At 39.2% G+C, this 27,786-nt stretch overlaps 2 protein-coding genes across 6 annotated transcripts in view; both read right to left on the bottom strand.

Moving 5' to 3' along the window:
• Positions 1–22,642, bottom strand: part of CAPN7 (calpain 7) — a 48,133-nt gene extending 25,491 nt beyond the window's left edge. For 2 of the 4 annotated variants that reach the window (XM_036900984.2, XM_036900986.2), the window contains exons 1-6: positions 22,160–22,638; positions 13,394–13,502; positions 9,467–9,624; positions 8,509–8,576; positions 6,380–6,580; positions 4,516–4,602 (exon numbers count right to left, since the gene is read on the bottom strand). In XM_036900984.2, coding sequence (XP_036756879.2) covers positions 4,516–4,602; positions 6,380–6,580; positions 8,509–8,576; positions 9,467–9,624; positions 13,394–13,502; positions 22,160–22,630 — 1,094 coding nt within the window. In that variant the 5' untranslated portion in view covers positions 22,631–22,638. Of the gene's footprint in view, positions 1–4,515; positions 4,603–6,379; positions 6,581–8,508; positions 8,577–9,466; positions 9,625–13,393; positions 13,503–22,159 lie in introns of all 4 variants that reach the window. The other 2 variants (XM_036900987.2, XM_036900985.2) reach the window with 2 other exon arrangements.
• Positions 22,643–25,538: 2,896 nt separating this feature from the next.
• Positions 25,539–27,786, bottom strand: part of METTL6 (methyltransferase 6, tRNA N3-cytidine) — a 41,707-nt gene continuing 39,459 nt past the window's right edge. The window contains exon 6 of one of the 2 annotated variants that reach the window (XM_057491534.1): positions 25,539–26,686. In XM_057491534.1, the coding sequence (XP_057347517.1) occupies positions 26,505–26,686 (182 nt within the window). In that variant the 3' untranslated portion in view covers positions 25,539–26,504. The remainder of the gene's footprint in view (positions 26,687–27,786) is intronic. The other variant, XM_036900989.2, reaches the window with a different exon arrangement.

Below are 27,786 nucleotides of genomic sequence, written 5' to 3'. Positions count from 1 at the left end.
AGCCATCACAAAATTTTAGGGAAAAAAATAAGGCCAATTCAAATCTATAATCTAATTACTTGGTATTAATTTGCTATATAAACCATAATACAGAATAAACCCAAGATTCCTTAATATTACCTCAAAAGTCACCACTAAGTTAACCAAATTCAATGTTTTTTCCTTAGAACTTTAAAGATACTAAAAATATCTGATTTTTATAATAATGCTTATTTTATTATTTTAAAATTATTACATGACCCAAACAGAAAAAAAAAAGTTACAAAATCGCTCAATCTTTCTAACCGAAGATTCATAAATTGTGGACACTTTTCTCATCAGTCTGTGGTCTTTAAATTTTAAAATGTTTACCATTACTCTTTCTTTTGATTATTCTCACCAAAAAATAAGATATTTCATGTGTCTGTTGGCCATCTGAATTTTTTCTTTGGAGGACTATCTCTTCATATCCTCTGCCCATTTGTTAATCGGGTTATTTGTTTTTTGGGTGTTGAGACGTATAAGTTCTTTATATATTTTGGATGTTAACCCCTTGTCGGATATGTCATTTACAAATATATTCTCCCATACTGTAGGATGCCTTTTTGTTCTGTTGATGGTGTCCTTTGCCATACAGAAACTTTTCAGTTTGATGTAGTCCCATGAGTTCATTTTAGCTTTTGTTTCCCTTGCTCGAGGAGATGCATTCAGGAGGAAGTTGCTCATGCTTATATTCAGGAGATGCTTGCCTATGTTGTCTTCTAAGAGTTTTATGGTTTCATGACTTACATTCAAGTCTTTAATTCATTTCGAGTTTACTTTTGTGTATGGGGTTAAACAATAATCCAGTTTCATTCTCTTGCACGTAGCTGTCCAGTTTTGCCAACACCAGCTGTTGAAGAGGCTGTCATTTCCCCATTGTATGTCCATGGCTCCATATCATATATTAATTGACCATATATGGTTGGGTTAATATCTGGGCTCTCTAGTCTGTTCCATTGGTCTATGGGTCTATTCTTGTACCAGTACCAAATTGTTTTGATTACTGTAGCTTTGTAGTAGAGCTTGAAGTCGGGGAGCATAACCCCCAGAGATTTATTCTTCCTTCTCAGGATTGCTTTGGCTATTCGGGGTCTTTTGTGGTTCCATATGAATTTTAGAACTATTTGCTCTAGTTCATTGAAGAATGCTATTGGGATTTTAATAGTGATTGCATTGAATCTGTAGATTGCTTTAGGCAGGATGGCGATTTTGATATTAATTCTTCCTATCCACGAGCACGGGATGTGTTTCCATTTATTGGTATCTTCTTTAATTTCTCTCATGAGTGTCTTGTAGTTTTCAGAGTATAGGTCTTTCACTTCCTTGGTTAGGTTTATTCCAAGGTATTTTATTCTTTTTGATACAATTGTGAATGGAATTGTTTTCCTGATTTCTCTTTCTGCCAGTTCATTGTTAGTGTATAGGAATGCCACAGATTTCTGTGTATGAATTTTGTATCCTGCAACTTTGCTGAATTCAGATATTAGATCTAGTAGTTTTGGAGTGGATTCTTTAGAATTTTTTATGTACAGTATCATATCATCTGCAAACAGGGACAGTCTGACTTCTTCCTTGCCAATCTGGATGCCTTTTATTTCTTTGTGTTGTCTGATTGCCATGGCTAGGACCTCCAGTACTATGTTGAATAGAAGTGGGGAAAGTGGGCATCCTTGTCTTGTTCCCGATCTTAAAGGAAAAGCTGAGAAAGCGGCTCTTTTGGTCTTTATAGACCCTTTTATTTATTCTGCACATAATAAGCATTCAGCCCTGATATTTTTCTGATATACTCACTTGAGAAATTTTGAAAAATATTTTTAAAAATTAAATCACCTAGTTTTGCTACCTAGAGATAATCACATGTTGATGTGTAGCTTTACATCATTTTTCCTATAAATATGTAAAAAGAAAAACTTTGTATGTTATATGCATAATTTTCACTTTTCAAATAAACTGTATTTTATATTGCAAGATTTCCCCTACATTTTTTTAAGTTTTGTTTTTTATTGGTAGCATAATTTAGATGTCCATTATTTAATCATTCCCATATTGTTGGCTATTTAGTTTATTTCAATAATTATTCACTGTAACAGATACTTTGATTAATGCACTTATTAACATACTCTTGAATTATTATATAATTCTTACTTCCTTAGCATGACTAGAAGCTGTGATTCCTGAACTAAACAATATTTTTAAGGTTCTTGACATAAGTTGCCACTGTCCTAGAAGGCAGTGCTAACTCCCACTTTCATAATTCACCCTTTCTTGAACTGGTTCTCAGTAAACAGCAATGTTGTCATTCTATTCCACTTTTCCACTCAGTTCCTTATGTACTTGCATTTCTGTTGTGACTCTAACAGCAACTGGACAAATATTTACTGAGTACTTACTCCACGCCAGGTTCTGTGCCAGGCACTGTAACACTAGGCACAAGGAGGGCCACATGTGCCCATTACCAGGCAAATGGTAACAGAGGTACTCTTGCTTTTTTTTTTTTTTTTTGAGGGCATCTCTCATATTTATTGATCAAATGGTTGTTAACAACAATAAAATTCTGTATAGGGGAGTCAATGCTCAATGCACAATCATTAATCCACCCCAAGCCTAATTTTCGTCAGTCTCCAATCTTCTGAGGCATAACAAACAAGTTCTTACATGGAGAACAAATTCTTACATAGTGAATAAGTTACATAGTGAACAGTACAAGGGCAGTCATCACAGAAACTTTCGGTTTTGCTCATGCATTATGAACTATAAACAGTCAGTTCAAATATGAATACTCATTTGATTTTTATACTTGATTTATATGTGGATACCACATTTCTCTCTTTATTATTATTATTTTTAATAAAATGCTGAAGTGGTAGGTAGATACAAGATAAAGGTAGAAAACATAGTTTAGTGTTGTAAGAGAGCAAATATAGATGATCAGGTGTGTGCCTGTAGACTATGTGTTAATCCAAGCTAGACCAGGGCAATAAAACATCCACGTATGCAGATTTCTCTCAGAACAGGGGGGGTGAGGTTCTAAGCCTCACCTCTGTTGATCCCCAATTTCTCACCTGATGGCCCCCCTGCGACTGTGCCTGTCTTAGGTTGTTCCTCCCTTGAGGAATCTTACCCGTCTCTGGCTAACCAGTCATCTTCCAGGGCCATACAGGGAAATGTAAAGTTGGTAAGTGAGAGAGAAGCCTTATTGTTTGAAATGGTTAGCTTTGTATTTCTTTGCATATTTATGCCCTGTAGCTTCTATGCCCAGCATTTGTCTTGAGTTATCTTTACCACTTGGAAGAATTATGATACTCGGTAAATTCGATATGAGGCATGAATTCTATTTAAGGGTTGTAATTAGGAAGGAAGAAGAAAAGCTATAGAAGTAGCAGGCGGAAGAAAACATGGGAAGATTGATTATTTCTTTGACATATCTTCTTGTAGAGTAACTTCAGCATGTATAGGTTTTAAGCTACTACTTAAATTGCGCACACACATTAACATAATAGGAGTATAGTTACATAACCAAAGCAGATCTGTAATTACCAGCCATCTCCAGTGAAACCAAGAAAACCAGTTAGGCACCTTAGGCATTTGTGAAAACTTATCTATGATATGGTGGATATTGTCCAACTGAACTTGAACAGTCTGAGAGAAATCAGACAAATTAAAACAACCCATTCCTGGGGAATGTTCACATCCCTTATGTTCTTTTAACAGTAAATAGTCTGCAGCTGTAAGATTTTGGAGCACTACAATTTGCACTTCTCCTAATTCTTGATTGAGTTCCAACAGTATAGATCCAGTCAAATTTGTTGTTTTACTGTATGCACAGGCCAGCTTAGATATCTCCTTCTTCATTCCCATGGCAAGTCCAGGAACTGGTGGGATGAGTGCATCTACAGCTGTAGCAATGCGTGGATCTTTGTTGGGGTTTTTTGATGATCATCTTCTGGCATGAGTCTTCCAGAGAGTGCAGATGTTGGAAGTTCTTTTTCATATCGTATCTTAGTTCATTTTCGGGGTAGCCCAATTAGGCTTTGATCCTCTGTATAAACACAAACAGACCCTTTGCCTACACTTTTATATGCCCTTTATACCCTTGTGTAGAACTCATTGAAGGTTACCACACAGGAACTGCCCTTTTTTTTTTTTTTTTGGTATCACTAATCTACACTTAAATGACGAATATTATGTTTACTAGGCTCTCCCCTATACCAGGTCCCCCCTATAAACCCCTTTACAGTCACTGTCCATCAGCATAGCAAAATGTTGTAGAATCACTATTTGCCTTCTCTGTGTTGTACAGCCCTCCCTTTTCTCCTACCCCCCCCCATTACTCTTGCTTTTTGTCCCACATCTTTGCCATAGTCCACATATCTTCTAATTTTTTTTTTATTACAAAGTTTAATTTCAAACCCGTTAGGTAAACTGGACCTCAGAGTATGAAAAAAGTACTGAAAAATGATCTTGTAAGTAAAAATTGCAATAATGCTTACTTACCAGAAAGGCATTGGATAAGCAAAACGTTCTCTCAGATCAATACTCATGAAAGGGACATATTCTATGCCATTTATTTTTGATGTTGTCCTATAAAACACAAGAAAAAAAATCTATAGTAAATATTCAAGTCTACCTTAATTACCAATCTTATTTAAACTCTTTAAAATTTAAGTGACAAAGTATAGCACTGTAAATTAAACCAACAATCTCATGTTGATGATAACTTTATTGGACATTTTCAATAAAATTGTTGAATACTAAAAAATAAAAGGATGCAATTCAATCCAGTAAATGTTATTCTTTTAAGACTAACATCCTTCACAACTGAACATCAGTCTCAAGATAGGCCTACACTAGAGGTATTCAAAGTGTCCTTGACATCAGGATGCAAAGCAAGTTCTATCCTAAGCCCAACGGGAGGATTGCTTAGTTATTTTGGAATTTAAAAAACATGGTATTTACTATTCTGGAAAATACATTCTTTATATTTTCTAGTTATGAGAATACAGAATGGGCAGTGGAAGAAAGAAGTGTCACAGGTAAGAGCTATGGCCTCTTGACAAATTAAAGAAATGTGGCTTGTAGTAGTCTTGCATATTTCTTCTTGTTGTGTGTACATGTTTATTTGTATATATTAACTATTTCCTATTTTGGCTTTCTCTAATTTTATTTAGAAGTGTTGCAGGGTAACTTCACAATTTAGTTTCTAGGTAACAATATTCCGTGATACTGTGACTGAATTTGAGGTCCAATCAATACAGCCAGTAATGGGTACAGTAACTGTGTATCCTCACCTGGAGAGGATGAGAATGCTTCACTTTCTGCTGTAAGGACAGCTGCATTTTGTTAGGTGGACATACAGCATTATTTTGTTGGAGAACGGATTCTAATGCATGTAGAAGGGAGTGCATGGATGCTGAGTAGGTAGTGTTGGACTGTTAGTATCTCTCAGCTCTAAAGACACCCTTCTTCATCCTGCTTTGTGTTGTGTTGGTTCTTATGCAGTTTTTCTAGGCACAATGAGCCTGATTAGCAGGAGCAGAATTAAATCTTCAGGAATAAAAGAAAAATGTCCTCTAGTGGCAGCTACGTAGGAAGGAACACTTTCAGTTCAATTTTAGGAAATTAAATATGACCAACTACAGGACTTGCACAGCCCTGAACAGGGTGGATCTCCTCCAATGCCCAGTGAAGGCCAGCCACACTGGCCGAGACTTCCCCTATCTACACTGGCTTAGAATGCAGGCACAAGGATTTCCACATCACTGTTGTTTTGCATTTTTAATATCCCCTGAACCTGCTTCCAGGCACTGAGCTGGCTTCCCAAACTAGGGTTGGCACATATTTTCTGTAAAGGCCCAGACGGTACATAGTTTGGCTTTGCAATGAGGGCTCTGTCACATATTCTTCTGTTTTTTTTTTCTGTTTTTGTTTTTTTCCAACCCTTTAAAGAAATGTAAAAACCATTCATAGCTTAAGCCTGTCCTTTGCTGACCCCTAGCCTAGACTGCCATTTCAAGTTAACCATGTTTTGCCCATGAGGCATCTGGTCACAGGTCGCATGGAATATGAGTGGTCTACCATGGCTCTATTTTGCCCCCTAACCTTCAGTGCTCAATTTTGAAGAATGTGAGGATTTTCAGACACGTATATGTGTAAGTAGAAATGCTATTACTAAAATATATTAGAACACATTTTAACTATTTCAAGCTGTGACTATGTGACAATGTAATTTATAATTACATAACAACAGTGCAACACCCTACAATAAAGACATGAGAATGACGCAGCAAGCCTAGTGTGAATTACCTGCGCTCATGAGGTTAACAAACTGTTCGTTACAATGAATCATAAACCGATTTACCTGAGCACTTCTATTTCTTCCACTGTATATTTCTGTCCTTGTGCATCACATGATTGTGGACTTAAAAATGGCTGAGACCTTTCCAGGAAGGGATTAGTTCCCAGCGGAAAATGTGTTCTTGTTGGAGGTTGCTGTGGTTTAATATTCGTTGACTTAATTTTGCATAATGGTTTTGTTAAAGGCTCACTCAACACTTCTGCTCTGTAACAGAGAGAGGTATAGAACTGTTCTCACTTTTCTCCCCATTTAGACTTTTCAGAGAACATTTACTTCAAGAACCAGTCAAGCATTCCTAATGTAAAGCAGGTACATAAAATTCTTACACACTAGTCAACAGTTCACTCATTAAGCTACTCCCAAAGGTAAGGTAAGCATTTTTGCAACTAACATTCCATTAGTAAGATTAATCAAGCACTTACTGCATGTCAGATACTATGCCAGGTGAGGGGGATACAAGAATGTATGAAACACAATCCATACTCTTCAGGTGTTCACAGTTTTGTGAGGCAAGAAAGACAATTGCATCAAAAGTGTCAGACACTAGGATGGAAGCATGACATGAGTGACTGCACAGCAGAAGACGCTGACTCAGTGGCGGGGAAGAGAGGCTGAGGCAGGGAAGGTTCTCTGAGCTGATGTTTGAGCTGCAGAGAAGTCCACCAGGGGAGTGAGGAGGCATTCTAAGCAGACAGGACAGCGAGTGCAAATGTGAGGAAGTATGAAACATTAAGGTAATTTCAAAAGAACAGATGGAGCCCCTGTGAATAATACAAACGAGAGGCAGAGGGAGATGAGACCAGAGAAGAAGTGGGGGCTGGATGGCCGAAGTCCACATATGATGTGCAAGGAAATTTCGGCTTTGTGCTGCGAAAGAAATAGTGAACTAAGGATTTGATACTCTTAACCCAGGGTCCACATATGACCTTCAGGAGTCTTGTGAACACTCTGAAATTATACATAAAATATTTTTGTACCTTTTTCCTAGAGTGGATCCATAATTTTGAACAGATCCTCGAGGGAGCTGATGACTGACCCATCCCACTGCGCTTAGGGTATCTCAGCGCTCTAATACTGGATGGGTTATCCACATAGGTTATAAACGTCATCTACAATTCTGACTGGAGAAGCCAAAATAGAGAAGAGATCTATGTGCCAAGTGCCCAAATCCTCATGATTTTGGAGGAGCAAACTCAAGGTGAGATGATGGCAGTGAAAAGGAAGCATGACTGCTGTACCTCAATAAAGAAGGGCTGCAGGTGGTACAGCCATACAATCTGAGCCTCTAAGGAGTTAATTTTATTAATTTATGCCATAACCATAAATGCAATCCCCATCCCTTTCCTCTTTAACATTCTTCAAGAGGTATAATCCTCTTGTGCACATCCACCCATTCTTTCAACGAATACCTATTAAGCACATACTTATGTTTGACTTTTTACTAGGTGCTTGGTTACAGCACTCATCAAAACACAAAATTCTCTGCACTCACAGAGCTCACATTGGGGGCTGGGAGTTGGAAGGGACACAGACATGAAGACCAAACATGATAAAGTGGTAAAAGTTATGTAATACTGTGCATCAACTACCCTTCAATAAAAAATAATTATCTAAAAAAAAAAAAAAAGTGGTAAAAGTTGTGGGGAAGAATATTAGAATAGAATAAGCAAGATGATAGTACTGGAGGAAATCCCATTTTAAACAGAATAGTTAGCACAGGCCTTTTTGAAATTTTGACATTTGGACAAAGAGTTGAAGGATTTATACAGTGTATAGTCTGGGGCATGTGTATGGCTGGAAACTGGCTCATTCTCAATATCTCTACTTTTAGTAGTAGCTCTGGAAGTTTGATATTACACAACAGAAGGGAAGTCTTCCATTTCAAATGTCGTAACTTTTTGTTTTACACACAGCAAAAAATAAAACATTTCCTGACTGATTTGTTATTTCTTGAGTATAAACTAGAGAGGAGTAAATTCATTAGAGGAAGAACGTAGACTTGCTCTAGATCTCAGCTTAAAGATGAAAATTTGATACTATGGGCTCTATGACACACTTAGACACGTCTGTTACATTTCAGTCACACAGTATACTGCCACCCATGGGTAAGAACTTGAGTGACCGAAACTCACCTATCTAGTGCCTGTCGGGCCAACTGTTTCAGTTTATTTTGCAGAGTTTTATCAGCAGTTTCATAAGACTTAAGAGAAAGAAAGACAGACAATCTGAAGCATAATTAATTTGCTTGACTTTTCTAAGCAAAACATTTACAATACACGTTACATTTCTTGACATAATGAGAGAACAAACAAAGAAGACAGTTTATTTTCATCCTTAAAGTTACCATTTAAAATAGCATTGAAAACTTGTCACTGAGGTAAACTTTAACACCACATCATATGCCAACTGGACCCCCTGTACAGCCCTGGTACCACTGAAGGCTAAGCAGCAGGAACCTCGTATTAGCACTTACCTCCCATCTCAGGTACCTACAGAAATCAGGATAGACAGTTCCCCTGAACAAAAGACCCTGGACAAAAAGCCAGCCCTCTGAGTAACACAGGGAACACCGTTCTCTACCATTTCACCTCATCCTCCCATCAAATGCCCTGCTGTCATCCACTAGCTGCTTCTTAAAGCTAATGATCCCAACCAGGGCTCTTCAGGGAGCATGACAAGCCACTCACCACACAGATTTCATACTGTAAATTAATAAAGTTCTCCCAAACCACTACCTGAATTTTTAGTGTATGAAAATTTGAAAAAGAGCAGGGGAGATTTGCTGTTAATTCAAAGATGTGATGGTGAATTCTTCCTATAATAAGTTCATTTTAGTTATGTGGGTATGAAAAAGTTAAAAAAAAAATACTATCTATATTTTAAAAACCAACTGCCTAATGACTCAATCTTAATACTGTCAAATTTTTAACAAGATGTTAAAATCCATTACTAATTTTCTTCATCATCTCCTAATGAGTAACTTAATTACATTTATAATGATACACTAATATTTTCCTTTAAGGAATTGTTAAATAAAATTCACCATTAAGAGAAGAAGTTTGACCAAATTTAACTAGCAGCTATACATACAGTTTTCAGACAGAGATCTACAGCTTCCGTATACAACTCTATGGCATCTTCAATGTTCCCTTTCTCATCTTCGTCAAAAGCTTGTGTAACAAGGAAACGGGCACGCTCTAAGTCCAACTGATGTTTTGATTTCAAAGGATCAGCACTCTTGGACTGAACTAAGGAAAAAAGCCACATAGAAATAATACTATATATATATATATATATATACACACACACACACACACACATATATACATCTCAGAACAATGCACCATTTTAATACAGTCTTTACAAAAACTCGATAATCCTCCATTTAAAAAGCTTAGCAAGGTTGAAAAAAATCCTTAAAGCTATTCCCCCCTTCTCTTTCAATCTTAATTTTAAGGCCTAAAAAAAAAAGTCCCCACTTGTTCAACTTATTACACAATAGGCAGCAAAGAACAGGAATATCAAATTGTATTATTGACTCAAAAGACTTTTCTTCCTGAATTTCTCTCTCCCTATAAGTACTTCCTCCATTAAAAAAATAAAACACAGAGTCTTCCTCACATACTCTCCTCACCCACCACCCAAATACAAAATAGAAACTTGGAAAATGATAAATCTAAAGAAACCCAATTATGTTTTAAGGTAATTTAAAAAATTATTTTTTCAGTACAGCCATTAACTGTATAATACACTAGGCTCTGATGATAAAGTCCCTGCTGTTTCCTATTCATCTGGATCCAGATTAAGCTATCAAGTATTTTTACTGCTCTGAACTAAGTGTTTGCTTGTTTTTAATACAAAGGTATGTATCTACAAGGAACTTATATCAATATATAAAAACTTACAACTCAGCAATAAAAAGATGACCAATTTCAAAAATGGATGTGATGATTAACTGTATTATCAACTTGGGTCAGCTTGACTGGATCACAGGATACCCAGATATTTGGCTAAACATGATTTCTAGGTATGTTTACAAGAGTGTTTCTCAATGAAATTAACATTTGAATTGGTGGTAAAAGCAGACTGTCCAACCCAATGTGGGTGGGCATCATCTAATCTGCTGACTGACTGAGAAGGGAGAGAGAGGGAGAGAGAGGGAGAATGCACTCTGACAGCTAAGCTAGAACACGGTCGGTCTTCTGTTCTCAGGACCAGGACTTGACCATCAGCAGCCCATTCTCAGGGGTTCGGACTTGGATTGAACGATAACACTGGCTCTCCTGGGTCTCCAGCTTGCAGACAGCCTGCTGTGGGACTTGTCAGCCTCCATAATCACATGAGCCATTTCCTCATAATAAATCTCTTTATATGCATATTATTGGTCCTTTTCTCTGGGGAACCCTGACTTACACAGTGGGCAAAAGATGTGTATAGTTTTTTCTAGAAAGAAAATATTTGAATATTTAAATTTGTGGGCCAATTGGCACATGACAAGATACTCAACATCATTAGACAGTAGGGAAATGCATATAAAAACCACTAGATGCCACTTTACACCCATTATCATAGCTAAAATAAAAAAGACACAAAAATAACAAGTGTTGATAAAGATGTGAAGGAAACTGAACCCTCAAGACATTGCTGGTGAAGTTACAATACGGCACAGCCACTTTAGAAAACAGTATAGCAATTCCATTCCTGGTTATATATCAAACTGGAAACATGTCCACACAAAAACTTAAACACAAATGTTGTAACAGCATTATTCTAACAACGAAAAGGTGGAAACAAGAGAATGTCCATCAACTGATGAATGGATAAACACTGATACAATGCATATAACCCATCCATAAAAAGGAATGAAGTCCTGGGACATGCTATAGCATGGGTAAACCTTGAGAACACTATACTAAATGAAAGAAGCCAGAAGCAAAAGGCTACATAGTAGATGATTTCATTTACATGGAATGTCCAGAATAGACAAATCCATTGAGACAGAATATAGATCAGTGGTAAGTGGAAAGGCAGGAGGAATGGGAAGTGACTACTGATGGACAAAGGGGTTTCTTTTGTGGTGACAAAAGGGCTCTGAAGTTACACAGTAGTGACAGCCACACAATTCTGGGAATATACTAAAAAACACTGAATTATACACTTTAAAAAGGTGAATTTTATGGTATGTGACATATTTCTCAAAAAGTTGTTATTTAAAAAAAGGAGAAAACCTTACATTTTGTCTCCTAAGGGTATGTGGAGATCTTTTTAAAACTTTAACCCTCAGTAACACCTCTCTGATGCACTAATCCCATACATAAAATGAAGACACCAAAACTCAAAAATGTTAAAATATCTAGCCCAGGGTTTCTTGGTCTTGACACTATTGACATTTTTGGCTGGATAAATCTTTGCTATGGACTGTGCAATACAGGAGTTCTTGTAATATCCCTGACTTCTACCCAACTAAATGCCAGTAGCATATGCCCCATTTCCTCCTAGTCTAATAATCAAAAATCTCTCCAGACATTGCCAAATGCCTCCTAATGTGAAAAATGGCTCCCAGTTGAGAAGGACTGACCTAGCCTAAGGTTTCATAGCTACAAATGGAAGGGGAGGAATTCAACTTAGATCTTTTAATTCCAAGTCCTGAGCTTCTTATACTACACTGAACTTCAGACTGTTACCTTTCCCCAACCAAAAGTCAACTCAGCTCTCAAAGAGTCTTCTTGATTGTCAACAAATGTGATGTTATAAAAATTAGGGTCCTACACAATATTTTTATTTGCAAAAGGATTCTTCTGCTTAAAGTAATAATAAAGGAATCCATTTAATTCTCTACAGATTCCATGCCATTTGTTAAACAAAATGGGTCAAAAAGTTGGCAAAACAAGATATATTATGCTTTAAAAATTTTGTACTTTACTTCTATTTCACTGGCAAGTCTTTATTCTTCAAGAGATTAGAGCTATCTCATTCTTCACCTGAATATCAAATTTACAAATGTCATCTTTGTAAACTTAAGAACTTCACTTACTTGGCTGGGAAAATGACGTTCCTTTGAATTACATGGTATTCTGAACACACGAATCAGTATAGCTTGGTCCACCTTTCAATACTTGCAATTTCTAGGCCCCGTCTTAAACTAAACTACCTTTGTCTTTAAGGGAGTTGTCAAACCAAGAAATCCAATGATTTTATCTACTTTATCCTAGTGATGTGCTTAAAACTGCTCATATTTATTCAGAATAAGTGGTGGAAAAGAAGCACAAAGTCTATCAGACAATGCTGAGTAAGCCAAGATTCCTCTAAGTTGTTCGTGGCTTCCTTATACAGCCACAGAAAAAAGGATTAAAGGAGCCCTGAGTAAGATGAATGCATTTCTAAAACAAAATGTCAGTAAGTGATCATTTTGTTTTCTACCCATGTGAACAGCAAAGCTTGACAGGAACCAATAACTAAGTTACCTCTAACTAACAATACTATAATTGTGAAGCCTGGTGTACTTGTGTAATAGCACTCGTCTCCCTGTTCACAAAAACAAGTACAAACTGTTCCAGGTCTCTGCTTACATGTAGCTTTACAAGATATGGTTTAAAAGAGTTTACCTAAGGTCTTGAGTTTGAGGGTACTGACATAGAAGAGACTATGAACCTACTGCTAAAGTCTTTAAACACTGAAGAATAACCATTTAATCTTAGTATCAGGGAAGAGCATATGACAAATATTTAAAAAGCATCTTTGAACAGGGTCCTAATCCTGACTCTGCCAGTGATACACTATTTGAATGTAGATACTTCAGATTGGGCTGTATTATCTCTATGGTTCCTCTTCACAGATCTATCACTTATTTCCACATTAAGACTTTTAACGACATGATTACCAAAAGAGGAATGAGCATCAAGAGAGTAGAATCAGGATCCAAAGATGACAGTTGAAATAAAGAGAAATACAGGGTGAATGTAATATGTGATGGGAGAAAAGGAAAAAACAAATGGCAAGTTGGGAGTCTTTACTAACCTGCTGAATGTAAAGCCTGGACTCTTTCCAAATACTCATTTATTTTTTCTTGAATATGTTCTAGGCTTGATCCCGCCATCTCAGCATAAATTAAAGCTTGTGCAGCTTCCTAAAAATAAAGAAAAAGAATTCAAAGGATTCTAATAGATGAATTACAATTTGAATTTTTTTTTTCATAAGGGGGTAATGTAATCCTCCAGTACCTTTTCTTTACTTTGCAATACTCTCAATTTTTTCATACTCTTGAAAAGTTCTGAACTCAAATAGGAGGGATTGACTATAAACATTTTCTTAGAATAGCCATGGTTTATAAGGCTTCTGCTTTCCTTTTTCTTTATGCAAAAGGTCAGACTTAAAATTATGTACCTTGAAAAGGTGAACTGAGCTTTAAAAGCATTACAACAAATAGTAGTAACCAATAAGGCAAAATTAAAAATCAAGAAAAGGTTAACAAGAAATTACAAAGATTAAGTTTCTTACATTGGAAAGAAAATCTTTTTCTGGCACAGAAAATATTGTAAAAGAGTGTTACATTTTTAAGCAGATTTCAGTAGTATGAAATCAACTTATTTTAATTAGGAAAACCTGGGTTAATCTTCCGGTTATTCCATAACTTCCACAGCCAGTTATGCTGCAGCTAGTGAAGAAGAGCCTCGTTCTTCCCATCACCATTTCTAAGAAGTTTACCAGTGCTACCACCCAGAAGGACCACAGAGATCTTTCTCCAAGTAGTAACACCTTCTCTGCAGTAATCTAAGCATGTGCACTTTGTGAAGCCTCATGACTAATTGTCTGGATCCAAAGAAGTCATCTACTGACACTAACTTCTAAAGAATTCAGGAGTTGTTTGAGCCCAACAAAATCAGTATGAAGAGTACTGTTTCCATGCAAATGGATATTCAGTCTAAAGGCTGTTGAGGGAGGGGGTAGAAAAGATGATTTCCTCAGATTCTCTAACTCAGATATTGCAGAAGAGGAAAATATAACTTTATATGCAAACATTAAATATTTTGTGTACTATCATCTAACTACACTACAGGCATACTTAAGTTCAATAAGCTGATGTAATATATGTACATAAAAGTATTTTTTACCCTTTCAATTATCTTGTAAATAATTTTTAAATAACCATCTTGCTTAAAAAAAATAAAGCCAATTTTAAAAATTGCTGGCATCAATTTTATTTTACTCATTTATATTTGAAAGTGACTAACAATTAAGGACTCCCATAGAACAATATCAAGACAGAAAACACTAAATATTTGATAACATTTACATAAATAGTTCCTAGAAGCATAACCACTTTCCTGACTTTCTCAGGGATAAAAAATTCTTCAAAATGACACACATGCAATCAAAGAGTAAGATAAGAGACACTGTGGCATTTTCTTTTGCTACAGAAATTTATGTGGAACTATTTTAACTTATTATTAGTTATTTCACAAAACTAAAACACAGAATTTTACTTTTAAAGAGATACCATCTTCACAAAATTGTCCAAAAAGAATGATTCTGAAAGCTTCTAAATAGATTATAAAAAGAAAATATTAACCTGAAAAAAGCCATACACATTACTGTAGGCATACACGTTATGAGAAAAAAATACTACTACCATATTATCAAAGCCTGACTTTTTTTTTCCTTCAAGAAAAGATGACAGTATCACAAGGCTACAGCCATCTCCTCAGGGAGGCAGAGGGCATGGCTAGAGGTGGAGAGGTGTGTTTGCAAATCCTCAGGATTGGAGAACAGAGGGGCACTGTGGAAGAACATCCTTTGATTTAGTGATTCTGCCCACAGTAATTTACCCAAAAGCATATATAAGGTATTAGTTACAAGGTATTAATGGCACCATTACTTCTGATGCTGAAAAACCAAATAAATTTGGTATAGCCACATAATGGATTACTATGCGTCTAATATTAATAAGATATTATATAAGTAAATGCAATTATTTTTTTAAGTTCAAATGAAAAGAACACATTAAAAATAGTATAAGCAGGATTGGCTTAAAGATGGTGGCATGAGAGGTGAGATAGAGACCTCCTCCTAAAACCACATATAATATGAAAATGTAATTAATACAACTAATCCTGAGAGAGCAACAGGAAAGAAGGCTGCACCAGACTGCATACACCTGGAGAAAAGAGCAGACCTCAAGGAACAGGTCACCAACATGCTCCCCTGCAACCTCCAACATCGCTCAGGGGCTGAGCAGCTCCAGAGTAGAGCTTCTGGGCACTAGAGGGCACCACAGAGAAATATGAAACTTCAAAGGAACCTGGTTCAAAGCAAAATTATGAATACAACTGAGAAAGATTCAAATGAAATAGACCTCATGAATCTTCCTGAAAGAGATTTCAAAATAAAAATCATTAACATGCTCATGGAGGTACAGAAAAATATTCAAGAACTCAGGAATAAATTTAGGATGGAGATCCAATCGTTGAAGAACACAATGGAGGGTATTAAAAGCAGATTACATACGGGGGAGGAGATGATAAATGAAATAGAAATTAGGGAAGAGGAATACAAAGAAGCTGAGGCACAGAGGAAAAAAGGATCTCTAAGAATGAAAGAATACAGAAAGAACTGTGTGGCCAATCCAAATGAAACAATATTCATATTATAGGGTTACCAGAAGAAGAGAGAGAAAAAGAGATAGAAAGTGTCTTTGAGGAAGTAACGGCTGAAAACTTCCCCAATCTGGGGAAGGAGATAGTCTCTCAGGCCATGGAGATCCACAAATCTCCAAACATAAGGGACCCAAGGAGGATAACACCAAGACATATAATAATTAAAATGGCAAAGATCAAGGATAAGGATCTATTAAGAGCAGCCAGAGAGAGAAATGAGATCACATATAGAGGAAAACCCATTAGGCTATCATCAGACTTCTCAGCAGAAACCTTACAGGCCAGAAGGGAGTGGCATGATATATTTAATGCAATGAAGCAGAAGGGCCTAGAACCAAGAATACTTTATCTGGCAAGATTATCATTTAAACTTGAAGGAGGGATTAAACAATTTCCAGATAAGCAAAAGCTGAATTTAGCTCCCAAAAACCAGCTCTATGGTGTATTTTTGAGGGACTGCTATAAATGGAAGCATTCCTAAGGTTAAATAGCTGTCACCAGAGGTAATAAAAAGGGATAGACAAAGAGTACAGAATATAATACCTAATATATAAAGAATGGAGGAGGAAGAAAAGGAGGCAAAAAAAACCAAACCTTTAGATTGTGCTTGTAATAGCATACTAAGTGAGTTAAGTTAGACTCTTAGTAAGGAAGTTACCGTTGAACCTTTGGTAACCAGGAATCTAAAGCCTGCAATGGCAATAAGTACATACCTATCAATAATCACCCTAAATGTAAATGGTCTGAATGCACCAATCAAAACACATACAGTTACTGAATGGATAAAAAAACAACACCCAATTGTATGCTGCCTACAAAAGACTTACTTCAAACCCAAAGGCATACACAGACTAAAAGTGAAGGGATGGAAAAAAATTTATTTCATGGAACTAATAGGGAGAAAAAAGCAGGTGTTGCAGTACTTATATCAGACAAAATAGACTTTAAAACAAAGAATGTCACAAGAGACAAAGAAGGACATTAAATAATGATAAAGGGGTCAATCCAACAAGAGGATAAAGCCATTATAAATACCTATGAAGCCAACACAGGAGCACCAACATATATGAAACAAATACTAACAGAATTAAAAGGGGAAATAGAATGTAATGCATTCATTCTAGGAGCTTTCAACACTCCACTCACTCCAAAGGACAGATAAACCAGACAGAAAATATGAAAGGACACAGAGGCATTGAACAACACATTAGAACAGATGGACCTAACAGACATCTGCAGAACTCTACACCCAAAAGCAGGAGGATACACATTCTTCTCAAGTGCACAGAGAACATTTTCCAGAATAGACAACATACTAGGCCACAAAAAGAGCCTCAGTGAATTAAAAAAGATTGAAATTGTACCAAACAACTTCTCAGATCACAAAGGTATAAAACTAGAAATAAATTGTACAAAGAAAACAAAAAGGCTCACAAACACATGGAGGCTTAACAACATGCTCCTAAATAATCAATGGATCAAAGGCCAAATTAAAACAGAGATCAAGCAATATATGGAGACAAATGAAAACAACAGCTCAATGCCCCAAATTCTGTGGGATGCAGTAAGGTAGTTCTAAGAGGGAAGTATACAGCTATCCAGGCCTATTTAAAGAAGGAAGAAAAATCCCAAATGAATCATCTAAATTCACAATTTTTGAAACTGGAAAAAGAAGAATAACTGAAGTGTGAAGTCAGTAGAAGGAAGGACATAATAAAGATCATAGAAGAAATAAATAAAATTGAGAAGAATAAAACAATAGAAAAAATTAATGAAATCAAGAGCTGGTTCCTTGAGAAAATAAACAAAATAGATAAACCCAGAGCTAGACTTATTAACAAAAAAAGAGAATCTACACACAATAGAATCAGCAATGAGAAAGGAAAAATCATGACAGTCACCACAGAAATACAAAGAAATATTAGAGAATACTATGAAAATCTATATGCTAACAAACTGGATAACCTAGAAGAAATGGAAAACATTCTAGAAAAATACAACCTTCGAAGACTGACCAAAGAAGGAACCGAAAATCTAAACAGACCAATTACCAGCAACAAAATTGAATTGGTAATCAAAAAGCTACCCAAGAACAAAACTCCCAGTCCAGATGGATTCACCGCTGAATTTTATCAGACATATAAAGAAGACATAATACCCATTTTCCTTGAAGTTTTCCAAAAAATAGAAGAGGAGGGAATACTTCCAAACTCATTCTATGAAGCCAGCATCACTCTAATACCAAAACCAGGCAAAGACACTGCAAAAAAAGAAAATTACAGACCAATATCCCTGATGAACATAGATGCAAAAATACTCAAAATATTAGCAAACCGAATTCAAAAGTGCATCAAGAGGATCATACACCATGACCAAGTGGGATTCATCTCAGGGATGCAAGGATGGTACGACATTCAAAAATCCATTAACATCATCCACCATATCAACAAAAAGGACAAAAACCACATGATCATCTCCATAGATGCTGAAAAAGCATTCGACAAAATTCAACATCCACTCATGATAAAAACTCTCAACAAAATGTGTATAGAGGGCAAGTACCTCAACATAATAAAGGCCATATAGGACAAACCCACAGCCAACATCATACTGAACAGTGAGAAGCTGAAAGCTTTTCCTCTAAGACTGGGAACAAGACAAGGATGCCAACTCTCCCCACTGTTATTCAACATAGGACCGGAGGTCCTAGCCAAGGCAATCAGACAAAACAAAGAAATACAAGGAATCCAGATTGGTAGAGAAGAAGTGAAACTGTCACTATTTGCAGATGACATGATATTGTACATAAAAAACCCTAAAGACTCCACTCCAAAACTACTAGAACTAATATTGGAATTCAGCAAAGTTGAATGATACAAAATTAATACACAGAAATCTGTTGCATTCCTATACACTAACAATGAACTAGCAGAAAGAGAAATCAGGAAAACAATTCCATTCACAATTGCATCAAAAAGAATAAAATACCTAGGAATAAACCTAACTAAGGAAGTAAAAGACCTATACCCTGAAAACTATAAGATACTCTTAAGAGAAATTAAAGAGGATATTAACAAATGGAAAGTCATCCCATGCTCTTGGCTAGGAAGAATTAATTTGTCAAAATGGCCATCCTGCCTAAAGCAATCTACAGATTCAATGCAATCCCTATCAAAATACCAATAGCATTCTTCAACGAACTGGAACAAATAGTTTTAAAATTCATATGGAACCATAAAAGACCCTAAATAGCCAAAGCAATCCTGCGAAGGAAGAATAAAGCAGGGGGGATCTCGCTTTCCAACTTCAAGCTCTATTACAAAGCCACAGGAATCAAAACAATTTGGTACTGGCACAAGAACAGAGCCACAGACCAGTAGAACAGAATAGAGAGTCCAGATATTAACCCAAACATACATGGTCAATTAATATACAGTAAAGGAGCCATGGACATACAATGGGGAAACAACAGTCTCTTCAACAGCTGGTGTTGGCAAAACTGGACAGCTACATGTAAGAGAATGAAACTGAATCACTGTCTAACCCCATACACAAAAGTAAATTCGAAATGGATTAAAGAACCTCAATGTAAGTCATGAAACCATAAAACTCTTAGAAAAAAACATAGGCAAAAATCTCTTGGACATAAACATGAGCAACTTCTTCATGAACATATCTCTCCAGGCAAGGGAAACAAAAGCAAAAATGAACAAGTGGGACTATATCAAACTAAAGAGTTTCTGTACAGCAAAGGACACCACCAATAGAACAAAAAGGCATCCTACAGTATCGGAGAATATATTCATGAATGACATATCTGATAAAGGGTTGACATCCAAAATATATAAAGAGCTCACTCACCTCAACAAACAAAAAGCAAATAATCCAATTTAAAAAATGGGCACAGGCATAAGAAGAAAACAAATCCTACCATTTGCAACAACATGGACGGAGCTAGAGGGTATTATGCTCAGTGAAATAAGCCAGGTGGAGAAAGACAAGTACCAAAAGATTTCACTCATATGTGGAGTATAAGAGCAAAGAAAAACTGAAGAAACAAAACAGCAGCAGAATCACAGAACCCATGAATGGACTAACAGTTACCAAAGGGAAAGGGACTGGAGAGGATGGGTGGGAAGGGAGGGATAAGGGCAGGAAAAAGAAAGGGGGCATTACAATTAGCTGTATAATGTGGCGGAGGGGGTACGGGACGGGCTCTACAACACAGAGAAGACAAGTAGTGATTTTACAGCATCTTACTACGCTGATGGACAGTGACTGTGAAGGGGAATGTGGGGGGGACTTGGTGAAGGGGGGAGCCTAGTGAACATAATGTTCTTCATGTAATTGTAGATTAATGATACCAAAAAAAAAATGGACACAGGATCTGAACACACTTCTGCGAAGAAGAAATTCAGATGGCCAACAGACACATGAAAAGATGCTCCACATCACTAGTCATCAGAGAAATGCAAATTAAAACTACAATGAGATTACCTCACACCAGTAATGATTGCCACCATCCAAAAGACAAACAACAAACGTTGGCGAGGTTGTGGAGAAAGGGGAACCCTCCTACACTGCTGGTGGGAATGTAAATTAGTTCGACCATTGTGGAAAGCAGTATGGAGGTTCCTCAAAAAACTAAAAATAGAAATACCATTTGACCCAGGAATTCCACTCCTAGGAATTTACCCTAGAATGCAGCAGCCCAGTTTGAAAAAGACATATGCATCCCTCTGTTTATCGCAGCACTATTTACAATAGCCAAGAAGTGGAAGCAACCTAATTGTCCATCAGCAGAATGAATGGATAAAGAAGATGTGGTACATATACACAACAGAATATTATTCAGCCGTAAGAAAACAAATTCTACCATTTCAACAACATGGATGAAGCTAGAGGGTATTATGCTCAGTGAAATAAGCCAGGCAGAGAAAGACAAGTATCAAATGATTTCACTCATCTGTGGAGTATAAGAACAATGAAAAAACTGAAGGAACAAAATGGCAGCGGACTCACAGAACCCAAGAATGGACTAACAGTTAGCAAAGGGAAAGGGACTAGGGAGGATGGGTGGGGAGGCATAAGGAGGAAAAAGGGGGATTACGATTAGCACGTATAATGTAGGTGGGGGGCGCACAGGGAAGGCAGTATAACACAGAAGACAAGTAGTGATTCTATAGCATCTTACTACACTGATGGACAGTGACTAACGGGGTATGTGGTGGGGACTTGATAATGGGGGAAAACTAGGAACCACAATGTTGTTCATGTACGTGTATATTAATGATACCAAAAAAAATTGTATAAGCAATACAAGTTTGATTTTTTAAAAAGGTGTGTACATATATTTGTGTAGAAAAGTATACATTAAGTGTGAAGAGATTTTTTAAAAATATACTTTCTTAGACGAACATGCACTTTTTAAATTAAGGTATCACTGATATATACACTCTTATGAAGGTTTCACATGAAAAACAATGTGGTTACTACATTCACCCATATTATCAAGCCCCGCCCCCCATACCCCACCGCAGTCACTGTCCATCAGTGTATTAAGATAACATGCACTATTTTAGGGCATATTAGAGGCCACTTCCCACTAGCCGTAAGTCAGAGCCAAGTAACAGTAAGAACTGACTAGTTTACTTAACCCACCCATCCCTAACTACTGATGCCCTACAGACTCTACGGTGGCTGTTTGCCATCTAAGACCCTAACCAGCCCAAGTAAGTGGTGGCTCCAAGGCGCGACCAAACCTCCCACAGTGGCAGGCACCCGGCATGGCGAGGAATGCCGGTCGGTCTATGCAGTCCGGGTCCCCTGTTCCCCGAAAGGAGGGCAGGGGTACAGGTTAGGTAAGAGGAAAGGCAGGAGATCAGGGGAGGGGGAACGGGTGAGGGCAAAAGCAGGAGAGCAGGGGTGCGGAGAGGGATGAGGGCAAAGGCAGGAGAGCAGGGGTGCGGGGAGGGGTGAGAGCAAAGGCAGGAGAGCAGGGGTGCGGGGAGAGGTAAAAGCCAAGAGAGCAGGGAGCGGCAACTGGAAGAGCAAACCAGTGGGCGGGCACGCCAAGGGCAGCTGGATCCGCCCCTTGGCCTCTGGGCCGGAAGCCGTGGCCCCGTCCCACCTTGTAGTAAAACACAGCCTCAGAGTAGCGGCCTTCGTGGTCGCGCTGCACCGCCAGCCGGGCGAATTGCACAGCGTCCCTCTCCAGCGCTGTGGCGTCCATGGCGCCAAACCCGCACGGCGGGAGAAAGGCCCACACCCAGAGGCCCCTGCCGCCCGCGGCGCGCCGGGGGCCGGGGCGAGGACTCGGGAGCGCCGCGGCAGGAGCGCACAGTTCACTCCCGACGGCTGAAAGAGGACAGCGGGCCTTCTCGGCTGCGCCTGTCGCGGGCCGCGCCCCCTCAAACCCTCCGGCTGCCGAGCTGCAAGGCCACCGCACCTCACCGGCCCAGCACTCGCCCGCCCCGCCCACAGGGGCAGCACGCAGGCGCAACCGGGCCTCCGGCATGTCGGAAGTTGCGCCGGCAGAGGCCGGGCTTTCCGGAGTGCGCAGGCGGAGGGCGGGCGCTGAGCAGCTGGGAGGCGGGCGCATGTGACCGTCGCGGCGCCGGGCTCAGGGCTGGCGGCAGTTCGCGCCTGAAGCCAAAAAAAAGTCTGCAGCGCCGAGGCGGCAGAGCTTGCGGCAGCTCACCGACGCGCATGCACCTTACTCAGATTTCCTCCACGGAGCCGAAGGGAAGGCTGGCAGCCAACCAGAGCACTTCCCAACGTAATCTGGACGGATTCTTTAAAATTAAGAGACATGAAATAAGGACGTAGGATTCCTTTGAAATACTCTTTAATAACATATTCGACAAACCCAATCATAAACCTATATAGCTCCCCAGAGTATAGTACTGTTTGAGTTAAGAAACGAGATGTATTTTCACTTGTACTTATCCTTAGACCAATTTAGTGCTATTTTAACTAACGAGATTATCTGATAACGTTTTTTTTTCTCTCATGTCTGAATAAAACAATAAAATTAAATTGGCCACAATATGGATGAAACAGAAAATTACTGCTGAATCAAGAAAAGGGGCATGTGTACAAACTGCATGACTATTTAAAATAATAGAAAAGATAATTCTAAACAATAATGTTAGAAATCAGATAAATGGCTGAGGAGGAATATGAAAGAAACTTTCGGGGTGCTGGAAATGCTTTATATCTTGATGGTGGTGTTGCAAAACTTTATGCATCTTTCAAAATCCACCAAACAGTACTTCAGGGCCATGTGGGACCTCACCATAACCACCATTCAAACGCCCTCATCAGTGACAAGGCTGGAGGGAAGGCTTGCACAGGAAGACATCAGGGTGCCAGAGGGCAGGCACCATCCAACAGATCTCGGAATCTGAAGTCTCAGGGAAGACTTAGGAGCAAACTACATAACGTCCCAGCAGCGGTAACCCAGCCTTCAGGCAGCTGGGGATGGGTCCACATGCTCCAGAACTGTAGGGATGGACCCAGACTCTGGCAGAGACTCCGTGGAACTCACAGCAATCCCAAGACCCAACCCATGAATAAAAAACCACACAATTCCCTTTCCCAGGGAAGCCCTCAGCTGACTATCCACAAATGTGACAGGCAAATCCAATGATGGGAGATACCTGGGAGATGTTGACTCTTTCAGAGGCCCCAAGAATCCCACCAGCACTCGGCCACATGGGGTCTAACTCAAACGAGTTAGACCCTTACATCGTGGCATCATGAGTAAAGTGCGAGGAATGTACAACTCCAGGTAGAAGGCTGGTTGAATTGGGGCCTTCCCGGAAGATAGCTGGCCAAGAGGCCCCTGGCCCCAGAAGGTGGGGAGTCTGGCGGGGCCAAAAATGAACAGGCTCTGCCTTCTCCCACCAGGAAGCCAGCCTCCCTGGATTTGGTCCAGTGTTGAGGCTGACTGGGCAGATTTGGAAGACCAGGTGAGACAAGAGGGTACACATGAATCTCCAGAATTAGTCCTGCTCCTAGTAAAGGGGTGCTGCTACTTGCCCTCACACTAGATCTCCAAGGGATTGGGGTCAGATCTTTTGGAGGGTCTGGAGGCCTCCCTGGTGCACTTGGTGGTGGGGGTCACCCAAGTCATGGTTTCCTCAAAGTTCACTGGTCTCCAGAAGTCTGTAGGAACCTGGGCGGCCTGACCATAAGCACTCTTTGAACACCCTCCCCAGTTGCAAGATTGGAGGGAAAGTTGCCCCAGGAAGACTTCCTGGTGGCGGGGCAGAGGCTCCACCCAGCCTACCGTGGCTTGAACACCCAGGGAAGGTGCTTAAGGAGCAAACTGCTCAGGTACCAGCCTGCTGTGGCCCAGATGGGGCCTGATGGCATGGGGGCCCAGGCAGTTCTCCTGGATGTAGAGGACAGGTACCACCCTGGACCCCAAAGGCCTGAATCCTGGGGGTAGGGACGCTAGGAACAAACTGCTAATGCAGTAGCCATAGTACCCCAGTGCGCAGGCAGGGAATGGGTCTCCAGTTTGGGGTCAGGGATGGATTTAGCTCCTGGTGGTGACTTTGGTGGATCCCAGAGCATTGCCAAGGCCTTAACATAAAACAGAAACAATTCCACAATTCCCTGTCCCCCACTGCCCCTTCCCGTAGAAGTCCTTTCCTTACTGTCCCTAAACTGGGCCGGCAAATCCACAGATGTGACCCACCAGGGAGATCTAACCTTTTCAGGGTCCCAGGTATCCCACCAGCTCTTGGCCACAAGGGGTCTACCTCAACCAACCTCTCCATTGCAGCATCCGTACCATCAGGAATGCACAACTACAGAAAGATGGCTTATTGTGGGGATGCATAGCCTCCACACAGTAGGGCCCCACTTTCTACTTTAAATATCGTGTTTTTATCCAGCTCTGACACTGTAACTAACTGACATGACAATGACTGGAATTAATGGAAACGGGTGAGAGGACTGCTGTAGAGGAGGCCTGCTAAGCAATGTTCTGGGCTTGAAGCTGGGTTGGGGTTCACTGGTGAAGGCTGCTTAGGAAAAAGAACCCTGGAGTCAAAGTGGGGATCTTGGAGCTAGTCCTGTTTCTCTTAACAAACTGCTCTGAGGGTGAGCTTGACCCTTGCTCTGTGGGGCCAGTGAACCCCCTTAAAGGTCCATCTTCTTTGTAAGTTGATTTCAAAGAAAAATCACTGCAAAGTACCAACTCTACACTATTCCTCATCAGTTTTGCTCTCACCAAGTACAGCCAGCTTCCAGCATACAAAAGGAGAAAATATATAAAGCAACACACCTGTGAGAGTTTAGGGTTCCCCTTACTTGCCCAGCCCCATAGACCCTCCGGAGAAGTCGGGGAACGATGGTAGAGTGAGAACACCCACCTAGCATGCCATGCTGTGTGAGCTTCTGCCCTCCTCTCCAGGAGCCCAGAAGACTTACTTTACTTGTACGTTAATGGCTATGATCATCCGGCCACCTCCCACTGGGATTCCTCCTCTTCAGATGTGGTTGGGAGTGAAGATGCCTAGCTTGCTGCATGTGCAGTTTTCAACATACTGAAGACAAATGTTCTCATAAGTAGCTTTCCACAAAAAGGGCTTACAGGATAAACTTTTGGTAGCAGGTCAAAAGAACTTTCATTTTATTTCATAAAGTAAAAGTCATTATATAGGAATGCTTGGTAAACAGGTCAGCAGGCCATTATTTAAGGTTTTCCCCATATTCTCCAACAAGACTAGCTCTGTGACTTTGGCCATGTCAGTCATTTACCTCCTAGCCACTGTTTCCTCATGTCCCAGTAGGAGCTGGGCAGTCCATCCACTGCATTCCTGGAGAAGCTGCAGCGGGGAGATGAGGGTAGGTGGTGGCCTTCCTTCTTTCCTTGTGCAGTGTGGCCAGGGACTGGCCCAATTACAGAGAGCCTCAAGAGTAGGGCACAGGGCCTACAGTGAATTCTTGAGACATAGCAAGCAAAAGTGGCATTTGTGAAACACTGGTCTTAAAGAGATACATAAATGAATATGAGTGGAGAAAAATGGGCACATATGAGACATGGAAAAAAAACAAAAAACAATCCTTCAAGCTAAAAATACATATTGAAGTGTTACTCTATTTAGCCTCATTTTTCTACAGGGTTGTCTGACATGCTGCCTAGAGGGATACTCAGAGATTCACAGGAGTAATGACAAGGATCTCTTTAAGTGCCAAGGGGCCTTACATTTTCCTTCATGGAATTTTATAGTCAAGACGACATGGCTAAATTCTGTTATACCATAAAACTTCCTTTACTTTTCAGGCCTTGCAAATTTTATTTACATTTCTTTAACAGACTCACAACACTTGCTTCTCTTCAATATAAAAATTTCATATACTCATTTTAGAAAGTCAAAATATAAAAATATACAACACAGAGAGATTGTCTCTAAACTTTCCTCTACAAAGGGGAGCATAAATATCAACCTCAAGACAGGTCAGGACTTGTGACCCAGGCCCAGATTCAGAGGAGCTGGGTTCCTTGGAGACTTTTGGAATTTGCTCTGAAGGAAAACTCTAGGTACACACAGGCCTTCTTTTTTATTTACAGTCTCACGAAATACATACTCGTTCACCACTTCTTCATAACCTGCATCCCTAAAGAGCTGAGCCAGGAATTCTGTAAGACAAGCAGATCAAAAATGCTTACATTCTTAAGAGAATTACATTTGCTTTGCAGTGGAAAAAAGAAGGCTGGAGGGTTGAGACAGATTTATTTAATGTAATGAAAACTGCAATACTAAAATTTAAAGGGTTTGTTTTGGAAAGTAACACACTCCTACTCACCATCTTGCACCCAAATAGAAACTCCTAACTAAACAATTTAATCAGCAAAATTTAAGGACAACCTGGAGTATGTCCACCTTGCCCTATATGAGTCCCTGAATCAAAAGTCTGAGTAAAAAGAAACAAAATTCCAAACTGGCTAGATTCATACAAAGTCTGCATGTGCTCAATTTGTTTACATCAAGCACCTCATCTATTCTAACATGAGGGAGAAAATCTGTGACCAGACTGGGGAAAAAAAAATCACCTAATGGTGGTATATTCTAAGGAAAATTTAACCCAAATATACCACTGCATGCTAATGAAACAAATAGAATAAATGGCTATGTAGTAAAAATAAACGCTCTTAATCAAGAGCTTTTACTCCAGAGAATGTGCTCTGAAGCACTGTAGATATTCCTCCATTTTTTCAATTATTTACAACTGGTTTAATCAGATTTCACAAATCAGAAACATTAAAACATTTTCATCTAACATTTTTATGATTTTGCAGTTTTAATCTTAATCACTCATTTTTTGTTTCATTTTAGAATTCAAAGGAATATTTCACTTCAAGAAATACAAGTGTTTGTAAATGACAAAGTTCAGGAAAGTCCAGATTCTTATGGTCCAGATTATTCAATAGACTTAAAACTAATGTTCAAGATACCTAGTATAAGACCGAAATAATGTTTAGTGTTCGGATGTTTTTCTTATCAAAAATGACTTTCTAAAGAACCCCCACCCCCACCCCCGATAGCAAATTTGCATATTTAAAACAGATCCAATCACTTTCAGAGGAAAATATTTTTTGCCTTTGGGACCTGGAAAGTAATCTCAAGCCATTATACTGTCCTACTTGCTGTATTTTTGACTGAACAAAGTAAAGACTCTGATTTGCCCTTGGTGGTACCCAGCACAGTTCCCACCGTGGCAGCCACGTGGCATGTCGGA

The sequence above is a fragment of the Manis pentadactyla genome, chromosome 14 (assembly GCF_030020395.1).
Source record: "Manis pentadactyla isolate mManPen7 chromosome 14, mManPen7.hap1, whole genome shotgun sequence".
NCBI lineage: Eukaryota > Metazoa > Chordata > Mammalia > Pholidota > Manidae > Manis > Manis pentadactyla.
This window is presented reverse-complemented; position numbering and strand designations above follow the sequence as displayed.